This window comes from Hippoglossus stenolepis, chromosome 10 (assembly GCF_022539355.2).
Source record: "Hippoglossus stenolepis isolate QCI-W04-F060 chromosome 10, HSTE1.2, whole genome shotgun sequence".
In the NCBI taxonomy this organism is placed as follows: Eukaryota; Metazoa; Chordata; class Actinopteri; order Pleuronectiformes; family Pleuronectidae; genus Hippoglossus; species Hippoglossus stenolepis.
Genome location: NC_061492.1, coordinates 4,257,647 through 4,275,991, shown reverse-complemented (window position 1 = coordinate 4,275,991; position 18,345 = coordinate 4,257,647). Strand labels below are relative to the sequence as shown.

Here is an 18,345-nt window from a genome sequence, read left to right as displayed (position 1 = left end):
AGTTTACTACTGTGCAGCAAGAGAAGCACACTGAAAAAAATCCCCTCGCTACTGAACAAAAACCCTGCACCTTTTATCATGGATGCTTTTGAATGAGACGCTGAATACACTGCTGCCAGACACCTGCTTTAGTGGTTTGATTTTTGTTTCACACAATTATATATTATCATTAGTTAATGCAACAGTTTGTCTATTTTTTTTGTAGTTTTTTGTGTATTATACTCAAACCAGACAAGTGCAATTTCTAATGTGATGCAATATATTAAAAGCAACACATCTTCAGGGGAATCAGGTGAATGGCAGACTGTATATAAATGAACCACACGGAGCCACTCCTCTTGTCTATGTTACGTTCACTTCCTCTTTAAACCAGACTCACTTCTACCTCCACTTTTCATTCATGACTTTAGAGAAACTCAGATCTCATCATGATGATTAGATTTCTCTTTTGCTCTTTCCTCACAGGTAACAGCTGCTACACTGTGAAGTGATTTTTTAACTGTATGCACCTTCACCTCTTCAGTCGATCTGTCCCTCTGTGCTTACAGCAGGTATTTCTCTGGGACTTCAGGTCCACCAGTCTCCCTCCGCTCTCATCAGAAAGGCTGGTGACGCTGTGCAGCTCGTCTGTACCCACGGACAGACCGACTACACAGGGATGCTGTGGTACCAGCAGTCACCCACAGACCAGGCTCTAAAACTCATCGGATATGTGGCTTTACTTAATTTTGCTGCCAAACCAACCAACCAGCTGACAGCAGTGAAAACATAACCTCTTTTGTGGAGGTAACAATGTTAAGTTGTGCTGTATTTCCTCAATGAAAGAAAGTTACCTCTGTGTCATTCTGATTTCTCCACATCACTTCCTGTCCCTCCCTCTGATCCACAAAACACAGCAGAGACTGGAGCTGGTTCTTCATATTCAACATGACGCCACCTCGTCTCATCACATCCATCATCACTGTGTTCTGGATTAAGGGTATCATTCCTTCATTAAGCCACTTTTACAGTTTCCTTTCTAAATGAATCTTCATAGGTCCCAGTAGTGAGGAACTGAGATGTAATATTTATGTTCACTTTCATTGATTGCATATTTCTTACTGCTGCTTAACCTGGAATTTATTCCAAGTGCACTAAATGTTTTTAACCACTAGTAACAAGAAGTTAGAGCCTGAATTCTCTCTTTACAGGTGTTTACCTCAGTAATGAAAAACCAGTGTTTCAGACTCCAGTCGACCTGTTGATGAAACCAAATGGTGAAGTCAACATGAGATTAACACATCAAATCCCGAACTATAACACGATTCTCTGGTACCAGCGCTCAGCAGGAGACAGTTCCCTGAAGCTGATTGGCTATGTTAATTTTGAATCACCCAGTATTGAGCCAAATTTTACGAGCCGCTTCAATGTGAGTGGAAATGGAAAGAAAACAGCTTTTCTTCAAATCAAGAACCTGAAGCACCCTGAGGACAGCGGAGAATATTTTGGAGCAGCAACAATACACAGTAATAAAGATGGAGAGAGCCGTCGTTCAAAAACCTCCATAAATGATGCAGCAGATAACAGCACGAAAAACCACGACACAGCTTCAAAGCTGAGAGAAACACAGCGGATCAGACTCCAGAAAACACACAAGAAACAATTAAGTTGTTTTGTTAATACATGTTCTTTATATTTGCTTGTATTTGTTTTCTAATAAAGTTTATAATTATATCATTCGAATATAATCGAAGTCCCCACGAATGAGGTCAGACGAGGTTGAACACTTAACGTTGCTCCAAAGAGGAGATAACATGGATATATGAGAGGAGATGGATTTGAATGTGGTGGACAAAAATAAAAGGAATATCTGTCAACATAACAGAATTCAGGTTAACAGCACCACCAACTACAAAGTTCTGACTTTTACATCCTCCTCTAGGTGGCACTGGTGCTCAAAAGAAAAACACTCCAGGTTAACACACAGAGCGATAGAATGAGATGTAAATGATGTTTTGATTCGGAGGACTCTGACACAGAGTCAGTCGGTGCTCATTCAGACAGAGTCAACATGACAACAGTATTCCTGCTTTCTTGGCTCATTGGTAATCACTTTAACCCTTCAGGAATACCACTTCATTTAAAGTGTCAGCACTGATTATTTCTTCTCTCTGTTTCTAGGTGTTTGTCTGGGTCTTGACGTCCGTCAGTCTCCCTCTGACCTCGTCACAAACCCTGGTGACAACGTGCAGATTTCCTGCAGCCATGATAGAACTAACTACTGGCAGATGCTCTGGTACCAGCGCTCACCAGGAGACACAGCTATGACACTCATCGGATATTTGTATTACCAAGATGCAACAATGGAAGCACCTTATGATAAGGAGTTTGAAATCACTGGAGATTTGAGAGGGGATACAGCAAAGAATGGCTTTCTCCTAATCAAAGCAGTCAGAAAAGAGCACAGTGCAGTTTACTACTGTGCAGCAAGAGAAGCACACTGAAAGAAATCCCCTCGCTACTGAACAAAAACCCTGCACCTTTTATCATGGATGCTTTTGAATGAGACGCTGAATACACTGCTGCCAGACACCTGCTTTTGTGGTTTGATTTTTGTTTGACACAATTATATATTATCATTATTTAATGCAACAGTTTATCTATTTTTTTTGTAGTTTTTTGTGGATTATACTCAAACCAGACAAGTGCAATTTCTAATGTGATGAAATAAATTAAGAGCAACACATCTTCAGAGGAATCAGGTGAATGGCAGACTGTATATAAATGAACCACACGGAGACACTCCTCTTGTCTATGTTACGTTCACTTCCTCTTTAAACCAGACTCACTTCTACCTCCACTTTTCATTCATGACTTTAGAGAAACTCAGATCTCATCATGATGATGAGATTTCTCTTTTGCTCTTTCCTCACAGGTAACAGCTGCTACACTGTGAAGTGACTTTTTAACTGTATGTACCTTCACCTCTTCAGTCGATCTGTCCCTCTGTGCTTACAGCAGGTATTTCTCTGGGGGTTCAGGTCCACCAGTCTCCCTCCGCTCTCATCAGAAAGGCTGGTGACGCTGTGCAGCTCGTCTGTACCCACGGACAGACCGACTACACAGGGATGCTGTGGTACCAGCAGTCACCCACAGACCAGGCTCTAAAACTCATCGGATATGTGGCTTTACTTAATTTTGCTGCCAAACCAACCAACCAGCTGACAGCAGTGAAAACATAACCTCTTTTGTGGAGGTAACAGTGTTAAGTTGTGCTGTATTTCCTCAATGAAAGAAAGTTACCTCTGTGTCATTCTGATTTCTCCACATCACTTCCTGTCCCTCCCTCTGATCCACAAAACACAGCAGAGACTGGAGCTGGTTCTTCATATTCAACATGACGCCACCTCGTCTCATCACATCCATCATCACTGTGTTCTGGATTAAGGGTATCATTCCTTCATTAAGCCACTTTTACACTTTCATTTCTAAATGAATCTTCATAGGTCCCAGTAGTGAGGAACTGAGATGTAATATTTATGTTCACTTTCATTGATTACTTATTCCTTACTGCTGCTTTCCCTGGAATTGATTCCAAGTGCACTAAATGTTTTTAACTACTAGTAACAAGAAGTTAGAGCCTGAATTCTCTCTTTACAGGTGTTTACCTCAGTAATGAAAAACCAGTGTTTCAGACTCCAGCCGACCTGTTGATGAAACCAAATGGTGAAGTCAACCTGAGCTTAACACATCAAATCCCGAGCTATGACACGATTCTCTGGTACCAGCGCTCAGCAGGAGACAGTTCCCTGAAGCTGATCGGCTATGTTTATTATGAAACACGCAATATTGAGCCAAATTTTTCGAGCCGCTTCAATGTGAGTGGAAATGGAGAGAAAACAGCTTTTCTTCAAATCAAGAACCTGAAGCACCCTGAGGACAGCGGAGAATATTTTGGAGCAGCAACAATACACAGTAATAAAGATGGAGAGAGCCGTCATTCAAAAACCTCCATAAACGATGCAGCAGATAACAGCACGAAAAAACCACGACACAGCTTCAGAGCTGAGAGAAACACAGCGGATCAGACTCCAGAAAACACACAAGAAACAATTAAGTTGTTTTGTGAATAAATGTTCTTTATATTTGCTTGTATTTGTTTTACAATAAAGTTTATAATTAAATTGTTCGAATATAATCGAAGTCCCCACGAATGAGGTCAGATGAGGTTGAACACTTAACGTTGCTACGAAGAGGAGATAACATGGATATATGAGAGGAGATGGATTTGAATGTGGTGGACAAAAATAAAAGGAATATCTGTCAACATAACAGAATTCAGGTTAACAGCACCACCAACTACAAAGTTCTGACTTTTACATCCTCCTCTAGGTGGCACTGGTGCTAAAAAGAAAAACACTTCAGGTTAACAAACAGAGCGATAGAATGAGATGTAAATGATGATTTGATTCGGAGGACTCTGACACACAGAGTCAGTCGGTACTCATTCAGACAGAGTCAACATGACAACAGTATTCCTGCTTTCTTGGCTCATTGGTAATCACTTGAACCCTTCAGGAATACCACTTCATTTAAAGTGTCAGCACTGATTATTTCTTCTCTCTGTTTCTAGGTGTTTGTCTGGGTCTTGACGTCCGTCAGTCTCCCTCTGACCTCGTCACAAACCCTGGTGACAACGTGCAGATTTCCTGCAGCCATGATAGAACTGACTACAGGGTGATGCTCTGGTACCAGCGCTCACCAGGAGACACAGCTATGAAACTCATCGGATATTTGAATTACCAAGATGCAACAATGGAAGCACCTTATGATAAGGAGTTTGAAATCACTGGAGATTTGAGAGGGGATACAGCAAAGAATGGCTTTCTCCTAATCAAAGCAGTCAGAAAAGAGCACAGTGCAGTTTACTACTGTGCAGCAAGAGAAGCACACTGAAAAAAATCCCCTCGCTACTGAACAAAAACCCTGCACCTTTTATCATGGATGCTTTTGAATGAGACGCTGAATACACTGCTGCCAGACACCTGCTTTTGTGGTTTGATTTTTGTTTGACACAATTATATATTATCATTATTTAATGCAACAGTTTATCTATTTTTTTTGTAGTTTTTTGTGTATTATACTCAAACCAGACAAGTGCAATTTCTAATGTGATGAAATAAATTAAGAGCAACACATCTTCAGAGGAATCAGGTGAATGGCAGACTGTATATAAATGAACCACATGGAGCCACTCCTCTTGTCTATGTTACGTTCACTTCCTCTTTAAACCAGACTCACTTCTACCTTCACTTTTCATTCATGACTTTAGAGAAACTCAGATCTCATCATGATGATTAGATTTCTCTTTTGCTCTTTCCTCACAGGTAACAGCTGCTACACTGTGAAGTGACTTTTAACTGTATGCACCTTCACCTCTTCAGTCGATCTGTCCCTCTGTGCTTACAGCAGGTATTTCTCTGGGGGTTCAGGTCCACCAGTCTCCCTCCGCTCTCATCAGAAAGGCTGGTGACGCTGTGCAGCTGGCCTGTAGCCACGGACAGACCGACTACAGAGTGATGCTGTGGTACCAGCAGTCACCCACAGACCAGGCTCAAAACTCATCGGACATGTGGACTACAGCCAAATAATCTGCGAAGAATTATACAAAGAGCATTTCAATATCACCGGAGATTTAAGTGGAATCAAAGCAAAGAATGGTTCTCTATTTATAGTTGACCTGATAGAGTCTGAGCACAGTGCCGTGTACTACTGTGCAGCTCGATATGCACACTGAGGTAGATCTGCTTTGAACAACACAAAAACTAAACGCTGTTCTTTATCAACTGTGGTTTGAAAAAACACCTTCAGCAGCCACCTGCAGTCAACGTGTCTGTCATGGGAGTTTTACATCATTACCTCGTCTCTGCAAATAACAGCATGGAGGAAAACATTCCTACTTGAATGGAACGAGGGAGGAATTAATCCAAAATGTATTCAAACGTACATTTATAATCTCTAAACAACCTAATGTTGCAGTGTCATCTCTCAAAATATGACCCATCTCACAATATTAAAGAAAGCAATGAAGAACTTTTAATTTTGCTGCCAAACCAACCAACCAGCTGACAGCAGTGAAAACATAACCTCTTTTGTGGAGGTAACAGTGTTAAGTTGTGCTGTATTTCCTCAATGAAAGAAAGTTACCTCTGTGTCATTCTGATTTCTCCACATCACTTCCTGTCCCTCCCTCTGATCCACAAAACACAGCAGAGACTGGAGCTGGTTCTTCATATTCAACATGACGCCACCTCGTCTCATCACATCCATCATCACTGTGTTCTGGATTAAGGGTATCATTCCTTCATTAAGCCACTTTTACACTTTCATTTCTAAATGAATCTTCATAGGTCCCAGTAGTGAGGAACTGAGATGTAATATTTATGTTCACTTTCATTGATTGCATATTTCTTACTGTTGCTTTCCCTGGAATTTATTCCAAGTGCACTAAATGTTTTTAACCACTAGTAACAAGAAGTTAGAGCCTGAATTCTCTCTTTACAGGTGTTTACCTCAGTAAAGAAAAAACAGTGTTTCAGACTCCAGCCGACCTGTTGATGAAACCAAATGGTGAAGTCAACATGAGATTAACACATCAAATCCCGAACTATGACACGATTCTCTGGTACCAGCGCTCAGCAGGAGACAGTTCCCTGAAGCTGATCGGCTATGTTTCTTATGATTCACCCAATATTGAGCCAAATATTCCGAGCCGCTTCAATGTGAGTGGAAATGGAGAGAAAACAGCTTTTCTTCAAATCAAGAACCTGAAGCACCCTGAGGACAGTGGAGAATATTTTGGAGCAGCAACAATACACAGTAATAAAGACTGAGAGAGCCGTCGTTCAAAAACCTCCATAAACGATGCAACAGATAACAGCACGAAAAACCACGACACAGCTTCAGAGCTGAGAGAAACACAGCGGATCAGACTCCAGAAAACACACAAGAAACAATTAAGTTGTTTTGTGAATACATGTTCTTTATATTTGCTTGTATTTGTTTTCTAATAAAGTTTATAATTAAACAGTAAAATATAAATGCCCCAAAATATCCCTAAAGTTTTAGCAAACCAATGTCTAATACAATACTTTTATTCCTCTTTATATTTTGAGTCAAGTGACCTGTTGCAGTGACAGGGGGTAGGGGTGGGCGCTGTGACCTAAAGTTAATATTACAGTATTTCTTCCACTTTTTGGACAGTTACAGTTTTATATCATGGGATCACTTCATCACTTTTCTTCACACACAAACTGACAATCACGTTAATTTAGTTTCTAATCGATGGAGTCGGATCAGGAATCCGGATGGTTCTGGTCACTGAGACCAAGATCCTGGCTGTACGCGTCTGAGTGTGGCAGGTGAATGAGGAAGAGAGTCAACCAACAGATGGAGGCACAGCACATGAATTACAGCTGCTGTCGTGAGGATGTGGTGATGACACACACACACACACACACACACACACACACACACACACACACACACACACACACACACACACACACACACACACACACACAAACAGACACACACAGCCTTATTCTTCTCAGAGCAGCGCTTTCCTCACATCAGTTCTTCACGATGCCTTCACCTGTGCAAACATTTGGTTTGCTCTTCATCGGTTTTTATTGTAAGATGTAGAATTTTGTCTTTAATTTCATCAATACTCATTTTCTATTTTTCTTTTTCGTCTATGAAACTGTTATATTTGTTTTGTTTGTCAGAATCAATAATATTTTATAAATCTGTTTTTTTCCCCACAGGTCAGGTGAGCGCTGTTACTTTTCAACAGTCTCCTCCCCAGATAGTGAAGGAGAACACTGTGGTCCAGATCGACTGCAGTCACAATGATAATAACCTTCCATATATGCTCTGGTATCAGCAGAGACAGGACCGTCTGTCTTTGACCCTCATTGGGTCCGGATATGCAAACAGCCCCCAAAGCTATGAGACTCAGTTCAAAGACCAATTCAAGCTGAGCAGAGAAAGCACCACAACAGGAGAGCTAGTTATTAACAGGGCAAACCTGTCACACACTGCTGTTTATTTCTGCGCTGCCAGTACACAGTGATGTGGTTTAATGTCACTCCATCACTAAAAGCCCTGTTCCTGTTGGCAGGGTGCAGATGCTATGAGGTAGGCTGGTGGAATTGTTGGCTCAAAAGAGTTAAACTACTGTTCTGACAACTCATTACCAACTCAGAGTGTCACTTAAACTCATCACAAACTTTACAAATGATGCGTTGGAGGGGTGATGCATGGACTGTAAATATACCCCAAAACTTTTTCATGCTCCATGACATCATCAGGATCATTTATATCATACGATGACAGCTGATAGGTCGATCTAATGTGAGGCACAAGCAGAAAATACTTGTCTTGCTAAAATGAAGCTGTAATTCTGTCTGAATGAATCCGGAGCAGCACCAGAGTCAGACTGAAGAGACCATTAGTGACCATGAACTATAAAAGGTTAGGGGAAGCAGCTTTCTGTTGTTGGGACAATAAAAACAACTCGAGATAGATTTCTATGGTTTCTACTATTAATTAATTTATCCATATTTTAAACACCATTGACTTTTTATATCTTTTGCTAGTTTTATGCTTTTATCCTAACTCTTTGTTTTAGTGCCTGTTCTTACTGATCCATCTTATTTTAGGTCTTTTACTTTATTGTAAAGAACTGAGTTGCATTTTAAGTATGAAAGGTGCTGTATAAATAAAGTTTATTATTATATATTATTATTATTAATGGGGGACCGTTAGCAGAGAGGCTAATCTTAGCTTACCCACTAAAGTCCAGAGGAGCAGCGGATGGTTCCAGAAACAAAATGTCCGCTTCATGTTTGAAGTTAGCATCACAGGTGATGAGCCACCGCCTCCTCAACCGCTGTCAGCTCGATGAAATCATCGTAATTCCTCCTCACATCCGTCCTGGAGTCTTATAATAACTTCACTTTTAAACTGTTAAGTTAACTTTCTGTTATTCTCACCGTTTATAGCCTCTTTATCTTTAGCTAGTCTTCTGCTAGCAGGTTAGCGCGAGCGGCAGCCGTTGGAGGAACGGCGAGTCAAGTGGGCGGGACGTTGGCTTCCAATCAGGCATTGACCAATCGTGTTGCACCGAGGCCCAACGGTCAGGAAGCTCTCATCCAATCAGCGCTGACACTGAGGTAGTGGATCAGACTGGAGAATAAAGTGAAGAATAACATATATTTTCTATACTGTACAAATAACAAATAATCATAAGGTTTATTTAATTATTGGTGGGAAAATTATTATTTATAAAGTGGATTGAAAACACAGTTAGATTCAATGTGCTGTAAAAAGATTAGAAAACACAAAGTAAATAAATGAGTAGAATAAAAGATTTTGAAGGAGGTAAAATAAATAAAAGCTGTTACTGTTAAATATTACTCATATTCTGTGAGGATAAATGAATATATTCTAAACTCATGAACTAAAACCAATAAAACAACAGAGGCAGTGTTACTTCATCTTTTTTACTTGGACATGATATTAAGCCATGAAAGCATCAAGAGTTAAATGAATAACATTAGGATTTTTATTAAATTGAAGCTTGGTCCACTATATGATACCATTCTCTGACTTTTTAGTCCGTACAGTATCATAACACACACATACACACGGATGAAAACAGGTTAACAAAAATTACATAATGAGAACTGATAACTAATAATATCAAAATTTGATTTGCTGATAATAAAACGTCTTCTAAAAAGAAGAAAAATGCTGTTTGTTAAGTCCACATGAAGCATTCAACTGATTCATGTAGCCCAATGTACAACATTATTGAATAAAAGAATTCAATCACTCTTGACGGTCTATTTATTTTTGTAAATTTCTAAATAAATATTTAATTAAAGTCTTTTTATTTCGCTTTCCTTGAACCCAGTGTCACTCCACCTAAAATACACACATGACATTCTCATCATTGACGTATAAATACTTTCATTATGGAGTATTGGTGTCTTTTGATGGTATAAAAGCTGCTTCAGATGCCTTTAGCCATGACAGAAATGAAATGAATGACCAATGAATGCTTGATGTAAACAGTATTATCTTATCTTATCGTATCTTATCGTATCTTATCTTATCTTATCTTATCTTTTGAGCATTTGATTTGAAATCTCCAAAGTGATTCTGAGCCTCATATATTTTAAGCTGTAATTTGATGATCAGTGAGTGACAGCATTACTCCTCCAACCATGTGATCATGTGACTTGGTGTTTTCTATTTGCTTGGTGCAGCTGATGTGTGACTGCATCATTCAGCTGGAAGCCAGATGATCGCGAACATGCTCATCACAGTCCTTTATCTGTCACTTCTTTTAAACTCAGGTGGGTTTTACTAGTTAAGAAGCACTTTAAGGATCAAATTCCCACCAGATGTACTTGTATGAGTGAATTGACGGTTTTCTATATTAACGTCATGTGTCACAGGTCTCACTATTACAGTTCTGCAGTCTGGAGATCAAGTGTCTGGACCAGGAGTCACAGTGATACTGGAGTGCAGCCTGGGTCCAGGGTTCAGCCTGCAAATCATCTTCATGTACTGGTATCGACAAAAGCACTACGCAGCTCCTATGGAGTTCCTCCTGTCAGAGTTCGATTTCTCTGTGGGGCACTTTCAGTCGTCTATGGATCAAGACAATAACCGCTTCTCTCTTCAAATCGATGAAGTGTTTCTCAACGACAGCAGCACCTACTACTGTGTTGCCAGTCACAGTGATGCACAAAGACCAGACAGATGTCACAAATGCTATGCTGAAGTGGGTGTTCACGGTTTGTTGCCAGAAGGGTGCAGTCAAGTTCGTTTTTTGTGAAGCACGTTTGAAAATAACATACGTTGCTGTACAGCTGAAATAGAGAAACAGCCAAGACAACAATAAGACATTGAATAAACACATTTAAATAAAATAAAAGACTCTTCCTATTTTAAAAGCCAAAGTAAAGATGGGTTTTCATGCAATTTTAAAAGAGTCTGGACTTGGTGAAGTCCTGGTGTGGAGAGTCAGACTGTCCCACAGTTTAGGGGCAACTTCTTCAAAGGCCCGACCTCCTTTATGCTTCATTCTGCACATCGGACATCACACCCATAACATACTGCAGCTCTGAAAAAGGGGGAAACTTTTAACATGAACTAGGCCCTCAGTCGTCCCAATCCCAAGGAGGCAGTTGTTATCACACACTGACCTCTACAGGCTTCACGCGGGACTTGACATTCAAAAAACATCTATTTGCTGATTTAAAGTCAGGATACATGAGAGGCATTAAAATGATTAAAAAAATAGTAAAGAGGTAGTTGGAATAAAGTGTAACTGAAGAATAAGTCACATAACTCACTCCTGCTTGTAATGCTTCACAGTTGTATTTGATTAAAAGTATTAAACAAAAGGAAACATCACCTATTTTCAAAGCTTGTCCAAAAACTGATTTCATAAAAAGCAGTGAATATATTTTAATATGAGACTGGAATGGAAATAAAGTGAATTTTGAAAAAGGACATCAACTCTACTGTGTATTCATCCTCTGAAAGGTAGTTGTGTTTTCACCAATTTCCATTTGTTTGTTTGTCAGGAGGTTTACACTTTAATTATGAAACGGATTTCCACAAAACATTGAATTTTTAGGTGGATCCGCACAAATTGACACTTTTATAAAATCACTTTTCTATAACTCCTATGATGCCATAACATATTTAATTTAGACAGTTGGTGCACACTGAATTTATTTGTAGTAATTCCTTTAGTTTTATGCAAACTACTCAGTACATGTGAGTCTCTTTTGTCCTTAGATAAAAGGGTGGATTCAGGGGGCTGACCATGTGTGATGTCACTTCCTCTAAGCAGCTACAAAAGACCCCAAAATAAAAAAACCACTGTTTCTTTTCCTTCCCTCCGTAATCACGTCTTTTCTTAGCAGACACAGAAATAGACGCAGCTCTCACAGGGAGATGGAGGCTGAGATATGGAGACGCTGGGTGGGGGAGGGAAACAGTGAAGAAAAACGACATCAGGTTTTTGTGTAGTGTTTTATCACAGTGGGGACAGGGGGCCACGGTGATACATTCCCATAGAGCCGCTGTACAAAAACCTCCTCCCATTGACACCCATTGTATAGACGGCTGTTTGGAACCTGGGGCTCTTGATCGAGCAGAAAACATCAACACTCTGAAGGTGTGTCTGATGTCAGGTCACACTGGCACTGGAAAGATGATCAAAATGAAGAATTTGGCTGAAACATAGTCTTACATTTTTATATATTTAATTCAAATGGATGATTGTATGACTTTGGTTATACAAAACAAAGAAGATTTGGAACTTATGAAGCTCATCCTGCAGGATTTAACCTTTTTCATCCTCTGGATTATTAGGCTGTGTCCTAACTTTATGTTTATGGGATGTTTTGTGACTTTTTGGTGAAGGAGACAGTCAGTGTGACACTGGAAGGGAAGCGTACTTTGGAAAAGGAACAAAACTCACTGTTTTGGGTAAGTCTAAGCTTTCACAACATCACTTCACTAAAACAAACCTAAAAACAAAAGAAGCTGGTGTGGAAGTGAAGGAGAAAGTGTTGTCATGAAATCTGAAATATTGAGCTGAACAGAAAAACACTGTGACCAACACATACCCTGCTTACTTTGGCCAAGGAACCAAACTGACGGTTTTAGGTAAGTCTAAGCTTTCACAACATCAATTCACTAAAACAATCCTAAAAACAAAAGAAGCTGGTGTGGAAGTAAAGTAAAAAGTGAACAGAGAAACACTGTGACCTACAATGATCCTGCTTACTTTGGCCAAGGAACCAAACTGACGGTTTTAGGTAAATATTTCCATTTATTACTGTATAATCATAAATGTCACATTGCTTTGGAATCCAAGTATAAACAGAAGTATTAGTAAAAACCTTCCAAAGACTCTGATAGAGAGAAAGACTCAACTGTTTCATGCTCAGTATTTTTACACTGTGACAACTTAAACGAAGCGTACTTTGGAAAAGGGACAAAACTCACTGTTTTAGGTAAGTCTAAGCTTTCACAACATCACGTCACTAAAACAAACCTAAAAACAGAAAAGCTGGTGTGGAAGTGAAGGAGAAAGTGTTGTCATGAAATCTGAAATATTGAGCTGAACAGAGAACACTGTGACCAAACTGATCCTGCTTACTTTGGCCAAGGAACCAAACTGACGGTTTTAGGTAAATATTTCCATTTATTACTGTATATTCATAAATGTCACATTGCTTTGGAATCCAAGTATAAACAGAGGTATTAGTAAAAACCTTCCAAAGACTCTAATAGAGAAAGAGTTTCATGCTCAGTATTTTTACACTGTGACAACTACAACGAAGCTTACTTTGGAAAAGGAACCAAACTCACTGTTTTAGGTAAGTCTAAGCTTTCACAACATCACTTCACTAAAACAATCCTAAAAACAAAAGAAGCTGGTGTGGAAGTAAAGTAAAAAGTGAACAGAGAAACACTGTGACCTACTCTGAGCCTGCTTACTTTGGCCAAGGAACCAAACTGACGGTTTTAGGTAAATATTTCCATTTATTACTGTATATTCATAAATGTCACATTGCTTTGGAATCCAAGTATAAATAGAAGCATTAGTAAAAACCTTCAAAAGACTCTAATAGAGAAAGAGTTTCATGCTCAGTATTTTTACACTGTGACAATGCCAACGAAGCGTACTTTGGAAAAGGGACAAAACTGACTGTTCTGGGTGAGTCAGGTTTATTAAAATGGAACAAATGCAATAACTTAATAAATGCTGCATTAAGAAACCTAACGTACTCAGGTCTGGACAGTTTGAGTTCACTTCAGTGGTTTTTGATGACGAGCTTTAGTGCTGTGTCAACACCGAAGCTTATTTCGGCCAGGGAACGAAGCTGACAGTTCTTGGTGAGTAAAACTTTATGCTCATGAATTCAGCTCTTAAAAACTAAAGCCAAATGAAGCAGATCCATTGATTGGAGCCATTTTCTTTTCTGCCGCATAAAACTTGTAAAAACCAAACTGTGGTGCGACAAGTGTAGTTTCGGGCTTAACAAAGTAAAAGCTGCATGTTTGTGCTGGTTCGAGCACTGATGGAGTTCACTGTGACTCTGGGTATGAAGCTCACTTTGGAGGAGGAACAAAGTTAACTGTTCTAGGTAAGAAACTATATATTGTACAGTCTATGACATCAGAATAAGCAAAAGGAAAGATAAATTAAATTCAAGGTTAAGTTGTTCTTTCACAAACATACACATCTCAGTCGAGTTCTTCAGAGTTTGGCTCAGAGCTTTTGGTTCTTGAGGTTAAACACTGTGTCAGTACGAAGCTTATTTCGGACATGGAACCAAACTGACTGTTCTAGGTGAGTTAAAAAATCCGACTGGAGCTGAGAGGTTTGTGTTGCAAACAGCGTGAAACTAAACAGGATGCAACTGTCGGGTTTTATTTCAAAAGTACAAAGTAAAGCTTGTTTCCAGCACTGATCACGTTCACTGTGACTCTGGTGCTGCAGAGGCTTATTTTGGCGGAGGCACAAAGTTGACTGTTTTAGGTAAGAAAACCTTTTCAACGTCCTCTTCACGCTGCTGAAGTATAGTTTTGTTTAGATACTCTGAAGAGACAATCATAATATAACCACAAAATCAACGTTTGAATGGTAAAAATACATCTTCTCTTAAACTATCAGAGTTTTTACATGTCAAAGTGAAAAAAAAGTTTCAAAGTGTCAGTGGTACAGAGACGAGAGGAAGAGTTTTTGTGCAGTTGAATGTCTCCGTGCTCGTACTCCGAGGCTTACTTTGGATCTGGAACTAAACTCACTGTTCTAGGTAAGAAAACCTGCAAAAGTTAAACCATTGACAGCTTTTTTTTTTTTTTACTGTAAGTGAGAAATAAATAAATGGCTTGAGATAAAAAAAAAAAATGTACTTAAAGATCTTTTATTTAATGTAATTAAAAAAAAAATAGTCCTCTCTTTTTTTTTTTGTTAAAGTTATGGATGAAGTTTTGTACAAGTACAAGTAGTACAGGAGTAAAACATTTGGCTCTTTGCCCAGAATATTACTGTCACAGCGAGTTCTTATCAGCCCTGTGAATTACTGTGAGTTCCCAGTCTGAGGCGTACTTTGGAGCTGGAACTAAACTCACTGTTTTAGGTAAGACAATTAAAATTATTTCATACAATAGTAATTAATACCTAGAAAATCATCTGGAGCATTTATCTGCCAATACTGATTTATACCAGGTTTAAATGTGACTCGAGTCAAAAATGTAAAAAATTGTTAGCATCCAATCTTATTGAGTGTGAAAATGTGTTATTTCTACATGTTTGTCTGCAGAACAGTTTTTAAGTTTATCTGATAAAAGTCTGCAGCTTTCAGTGCAGAGTGGTTGAGCAGTTTTTTCTGTAGCCTTGTATCAGTGTGAACAACAACTACCCAGCTTACTTTGGCAGCGGCACTAAACTGACAGTGTTAGGTAAGAACAAAATTCAAAATTCATTTATAAAAGTGTAATTTAACTGTGCTATTATTTGTTTTGCTCAGGATTACATTCAAAAGTGCAAATAAACATTTCTTAACTAAAAACGGAAATTAACATATGTTTTTTTTTTAAGTTCAGCCACTAAACTCACTGTTTTATTATATTAAAGCTGTAAAATATTCAGAAGATGCCTTTCTTTGCATGTAAAAGGGACAAATTGCATAAGTTTGGCACAAAACTCGTATTGTACTGTAGGAACTTGTCAGTTTTTCACATGCGAGTCAGCAGTGTGCTCTGGAGGTTATCCTGCTGAGTTTGGAGAGGGAACCAAACTCACAGTTCTCGGTAAGATTATTTAAAAAACGAACAAACACGTCTCTGAAGGAGTTAAATCGTCATTACTCTCAGTGTGAGCTATCTGACCTGTGATTACTGTATTTGATGCTAATGCTCAGTGTTCTGTTTAACCTCAATGTTCATGATCTAAATTCTTGTATCAAGACGTCACATGTCATTTAGAGTTTGCTGCTGCACTTTGGTTTGTTGTAGATCTACGTTTGATTTTTAATTGAATCGTTTTATGTCTTTGTCTCCACCAGAGCATGAAGTCAAGGCACCAAATGTGACGGTTCTCAGACCATCAGCAAAAGAGTGTCGAAACCCTCTGGACAATGAAAGACAGAAGACCTTAGTTTGTGTGGCCAGTGATTTCTACCCGGACCATGTCAGTGTATTCTGGCAGGTTGACGAACAAACCGTCACCAGTGGTGTAGCAACAGATGAAGCTGCCGTGCAGGATGGCAAATCCTACAAAATCACCAGCCGGCTGAGGGTCGCTGCCGAAGACTGGTACAAACAGCGTAGATTTGAGTGCATCGTCAGTTTCTTCAATGGGAAGGAATATACCAATCATTCATCACCTGTAATCTATGGTGAACCAGGTTCGTTCATGTCCTAAACCTGATCTGGACAAACACGTTAAATAATCTTCTGTTCTAATCTAATGCGTTTCTTATTTTTCTACCAGCTCCAGACATCCTGACCAGAGGTAAATACATTATTCAGTTATTCATTGTTCACCTCACTGCTGCTCACATCAACCGTCTCCACAAAGAGCACTGGATGTTTCCTCTTTGAATCATGTCCCTCATCTAAATGTTTGAACCTTTCTGCAGAAGAATATCTGAGGATCACAACGAAAGCCAAGCTCTCCTACGGTGTGTTCATCATCAAGAGCTGCGTCTACGGAGCCTTCGTGACCTTTTTGGTTTGGAGACTCCAGGTTCGTTAAAACACAAGCTCAATGATCAACTGTTCTTAAAGTTCGTAAAAAACGTGTTTCGTATATATTTATGTGGTTTTGATTCCTCCTTTGTGTCCGTTGCAGAGTTCAACTGAGAAGCACAGGAAGTGAGACCTGAGCGTGAAGGAAAATGAACGGTTGCTTTATGTAAATAAAACTGAGAACACAATAATTCTATAAAGCTGTGAGTCGCAGTGCATTTGTACTCGTATATAAATATAAACTGTTAAAATTCTGCACTTAGTCGATAAATCTGCTTATTCTTGTTAAAGATGTTAAATCTATAACTGGACTGAAAACAGAATAATCTGCACCAGACTTGTTTTCGCTGCTTTATAATTCGCATTAGTTTGTTTGTGTTGCGATGCTTGTGTGATTCATTTTCCTCTCAATAAAAGCAATTCAAGGTATCTTGAAAACTTTGTTGATTCATTTTTCTTTTAAACTTTGTTCCATGCAACTTGATGTGTTTTGTAATTTGTCGTTCCTGTTTCCACTCGGCGTCTAAAACAGAAATCAAACCTGGACTCATCTTCATATCAGGCACCGTTCATACACTGTTAATTAATAAGAGATTATTCGATAAATGACAGCATCCGTCACAACTGTTGCTGATATGCAGTTAGGATGTCCCCCCCCTTGTTGTTTCCACACTCAACTGATTCTCTGAGGTATTTTTAGCAGCTCACAAACCAGCCTGTTTTCTGAGAATCACCCGTTTTCTCACCTTCACACGTTGAAACATCTCAGCTCAGGAAAACGTCACAAGCTGGTACATCAAGTTTTTCCAATGAGCAAACTGAGAAGTGACTCGACGGTCATTTTTTTTAAGATTTACTTTGGGGTGTTGAGGCTTTAGGTCGAGTATGAAACAGGGAAATAGTTTGGAAGACAAGCAGCAAAGTGTCGGGTCAGAACCAAAGCTGCAGCTGCTGCAGGAGGAATAAAGACTAAGCTGTTATTATCTGTTGTTAAATCATTTGACCTTAAGGGTTTATGTTCGTCATATCACATTTTTGGACTTTGCACAATCATAAGAAAGTGTAGTACAGTTTTCTTCATGAATAAACTGTGAGAGGAAAAGTAAAAAGTGAAGAGTGTGAGTCAACTACACAACAACAGGAAGTTATCGCTCTCCTCTGTGCACAAAAGAAGAGCAGAGCTTCTGTTGGTGAGAAGACAAACCGGGGATGGAAACTGAGCAGAGGAGTGGAGAGCGACAGCAGAAGAGAGGATGTGGTCACAGAGCAGCCTGCACATCGTTCTCTGTGCTGAGAAATGACGGAGCTGCAACATCTCACTTCACCACAACCTCCGGCCCCCGAGCGTGCACCTGCATCTCTGCACGAACCCACACCCACACTGCACATCTCTGAGCAGACAGCTGGAAAACCTCCACTTCTGTGTCAACTGAAGCTACACAACCAACCAGCACGTGTTGTGTTGCACACAACAGCTGATAAAGTGTTGCTGCAGTCACAGAGATCACATTA

At 39.4% G+C, this 18,345-nt stretch overlaps 1 protein-coding gene, 1 long non-coding RNA gene and 1 gene segment (V, D, J or C); all 3 read left to right on the top strand.

Annotated features, from left to right (window-relative positions):
• Positions 1-391: 391 nt before the first annotated feature.
• LOC118115945 lies at positions 392-1,928 on the top strand. Of its 2 annotated transcripts, XR_007032991.1 has the most exons (4): positions 392-465; positions 549-786; positions 897-979; positions 1,191-1,928. It is a non-coding gene; the product is annotated as an uncharacterized LOC118115945 (long non-coding RNA). The 2 variants fall into 2 exon arrangements; XR_004697614.2 differs by having other exon boundaries at positions 897-1,206.
• Positions 1,929-6,169: 4,241 nt separating this feature from the next.
• LOC124852584 lies at positions 6,170-6,905 on the top strand. The segment is given in 2 exon segments: positions 6,170-6,332; positions 6,544-6,905. Coding segments are annotated over 2 exon segments (381 nt in total).
• Positions 6,906-10,360: 3,455 nt separating this feature from the next.
• LOC118116658 (immunoglobulin lambda-1 light chain) lies at positions 10,361-17,271 on the top strand. The gene is made up of 7 exons (XM_047341690.1): positions 10,361-10,403; positions 10,506-10,834; positions 15,477-15,543; positions 16,149-16,490; positions 16,577-16,597; positions 16,725-16,831; positions 16,937-17,271. Exons 1-7 carry the CDS (start codon positions 10,361-10,363, stop codon positions 16,961-16,963), a joined length of 936 nt encoding a protein of 311 aa, XP_047197646.1. The 3' UTR covers positions 16,964-17,271.
• Positions 17,272-18,345: the final 1,074 nt, after the last annotated feature.

Excerpts from the sequence above, each read along its gene's own strand:
- LOC118116658 (XM_047341690.1), top strand. The coding sequence starts at position 10,361 with ATGCTCATCACAGTCCTTTATCTGTCACTTCTTTTAAACTCAG. Across the intron at positions 16,491-16,576 it reads TGTAATCTATGGTGAACCAG|CTCCAGACATCCTGACCAGA; the intron begins GTTCGTTCATGT and ends TTTTTCTACCAG. Across the intron at positions 16,832-16,936 it reads TTTTGGTTTGGAGACTCCAG|AGTTCAACTGAGAAGCACAG; the intron begins GTTCGTTAAAAC and ends TGTCCGTTGCAG.